The sequence below is a fragment of the Colobus angolensis genome, unplaced genomic scaffold (assembly GCF_000951035.1).
Source record: "Colobus angolensis palliatus isolate OR3802 unplaced genomic scaffold, Cang.pa_1.0 Scaffold224, whole genome shotgun sequence".
NCBI lineage: Eukaryota > Metazoa > Chordata > Mammalia > Primates > Cercopithecidae > Colobus > Colobus angolensis.
The window spans coordinates 2,987,130-2,989,545 of record NW_012115422.1 but is presented as its reverse complement, the minus strand read 5'-3'; the positions used below and the strand labels follow the sequence as shown (position 1 = coordinate 2,989,545).

Sequence of the window (2,416 nt, the reverse complement as noted above, 5' to 3'; positions counted from 1 at the left end):
AGTTATCCACCAGGCGCCGTGGCTCACGTTTGTAATTCTAGCACTTTGGGAGGCCGCGGTGGGCGGATCACCTGAGGTCAGGAGTTCGAGACCAGCCTGGCCAACATAGTGAAGCCCCATCTCTACTAAAAAAAATACAAAAAATTAGCTAGGCGTGGTGGCTTATGCCTGTAATCCCAGCTACTGGGGAGGCTGAGGCAGGAGAATCACTTGAACCTGGGAGGCAGAGGTTACGGTGAGCCAAGATTGTGCCACTGCACTCCAGCCTGGGCAACAGAGCAAGACTCCATCTCAAAGTAAATAAATAAATAAATAAATAAAGTTATCAACATAAACAAATTCTCATAGCAGAATCAAGAAAATTCAAATACAGGAAACTGAATCAACTTTAAAGAGAGAGAATCATGATTAAAGAATGTAAGAAAAGCAGACAGCAGCAGATTCTACAATTTTTATTACCAAAAAAAAAAACCCTTTACATGCTATGACATTAAATGTCACTTACAAGGTCATTGCAAGCAAATCTTTTTTAAAAATATACATACTGTATATATTTACATTCAAGTTTGATAATATTTGTCAAGATATAGTTCAGATTCTACTCTTTACCCACTCTGTGGATTTGCTCATCTAGTAACTAAACAGCGATTGTATCATCACTCAGGCACATAGAGAGGTAGAAACCGCTTTTTAAAGAAAAAAAAATGGAGTGCAAATGTGAAGATCATTGAAGCAGCTTAGCTACATCAAGGAGACCCTAACTAGCTTTGGTCATCTCAAAAAGCTTAATATATGTAGCCTTGTCCTTTAAATTAAAACCAGAGCCTGTAATCCCAGCACTTTGGGAGGCCGAGACGGGCGGATCATGAGGTCAGGAGATCGAGACCATCCTGGCTAACCCGGTGAAACCCCATCTCTACTAAAAATACAAAAAACTAGCCGGGCAAGGTAGCGGGCGCCTGTAGTCCCAGCTACTCGGGAGGCTGAGGCAGGAGAATGGCGTGAACCCAGGAGGCGGAGCTTGCAGTGAGCTGAGATCTGGCCACTGCCTCCAGCCTGGGTGACAGAGCGAGACTCCGTTTCAAAAAAAAAAAAAAAAACAGAAAAACTTTGGGCAGGTGCTCTTCTGAGCACATCAGAGTGCTGACAGAACTCAGCAACTAATGGTCTGCCACTCTGCAAGAGAATTGCATATGACTAAGTGAGGCAAAGATAGCAGCAGAGCTGGGCTGGCAGCTGGGCACCTTTTCCCTGATAAGACACAAATCATAACCAAACAAGTGGCTTACAAGTTAGCCAATTAATATCTGGACATATAGTCTGGGATTCAGAAGCCAACTAAAGTACTTCATTTCCCAAGTGAAACCCCTATTCATTTCTGTTCTCCCACCTCCATCCCAAACTGAGCTCCTAAGTCTAGATAGGGGTGGGGGTGGCCTGGGACTTCTGCAGGCCACAGTTTTTCGGTCCCAAGTCCCGGTCTCACGAAGGCTCTTGGGACTGAGAAGGGCTGCCGGGGTTCTTGATAAACTTGGTGGGGGCTGTTCCAGAGAGGGGAAGTTGGAGGGGAGCCACAGGAATGACCGTGGTCAGAAGCCCTTCTCGTTCCCTTTTCTTCTGTTTCATCCTGCGGTTCTGGAACCAGATTTTGACTTGCGTGTCATTCAGTTGCAAGCAGTTGGCTATCTCGATGCGTCGGGCTCGAGTTAAGTACTTATTGAAATGAAACTCTTTTTCCAGTTCTGTCAGTTGCTTGGTGCTGAAATTCGTGCGGATCGCGCTGGACTGGTTAGCGGCCCCATACTGGGTGAGTTTGCCTGCAACGTAAAGACAGGGCGTCAGCCAGGCCAGAGGCCAGGGACAGAACGTGGGTGAGCAGTGGAGCTAGTTAGAATCAAAGTCCCAGCGCAGCCCTCCTGGGTTCCTAGCAACACAGTTTGTGCCAGGAGAAATTTCACGGAGAGCTCCTTCCTGAAATTTTCTCAATGCCTGGCACATTTTCCGAGTCTGTACTCGAGGCAGACTCAATGGAATTCGCCCGGGAACGCGCCTTCTCCACAAAACCCAAACCGCTGTCTGGAGAGGCAGCGGCACCACGCTCCCAGCGCATTTCTGCGAGGGAGGCTCCGTCCCCAACCCCAGGTGACCCCATCCAAGGCCCGCGGACTTACTTTTCTTAGAGGCGTTCCTCTTCACTTTCATCCACTCGAACGTGCTAAAGGCGGCGGGGAGGCCGGAGGCGGGAGAGACGGACTTGGGGTAGGTGCCTGGGGCCAGGGATGCGGTCTGGAAAGCACCAGAGTGGCCGTCGGCTGGCGCTTTGAGACACGCCGGGAAGGGGCCGGGCTCGCGGAAGGCCGCATAATCCACCTGGCCGCTGAGGAGGAATGAGCCGCCGCCCGAGAAGACAGCCGAG

General features: G+C 49.4%; 1 protein-coding gene across 1 annotated transcript in view; it reads right to left on the bottom strand.

Annotated features, from left to right (window-relative positions):
• Nucleotides 1-1,306: 1,306 nt before the first annotated feature.
• The window catches only part of HOXD1 (homeobox D1), a 1,671-nt gene continuing 561 nt past the window's right edge, over nucleotides 1,307-2,416 (bottom strand). The window contains exons 2-3 of the mRNA XM_011944069.1: nucleotides 2,172-2,415; nucleotides 1,307-1,817 (exon numbers count right to left, since the gene is read on the bottom strand). Coding sequence (XP_011799459.1) covers nucleotides 1,483-1,817; nucleotides 2,172-2,415 — 579 coding nt within the window. The 3' untranslated portion in view covers nucleotides 1,307-1,482. The remainder of the gene's footprint in view (nucleotides 1,818-2,171; nucleotide 2,416) is intronic.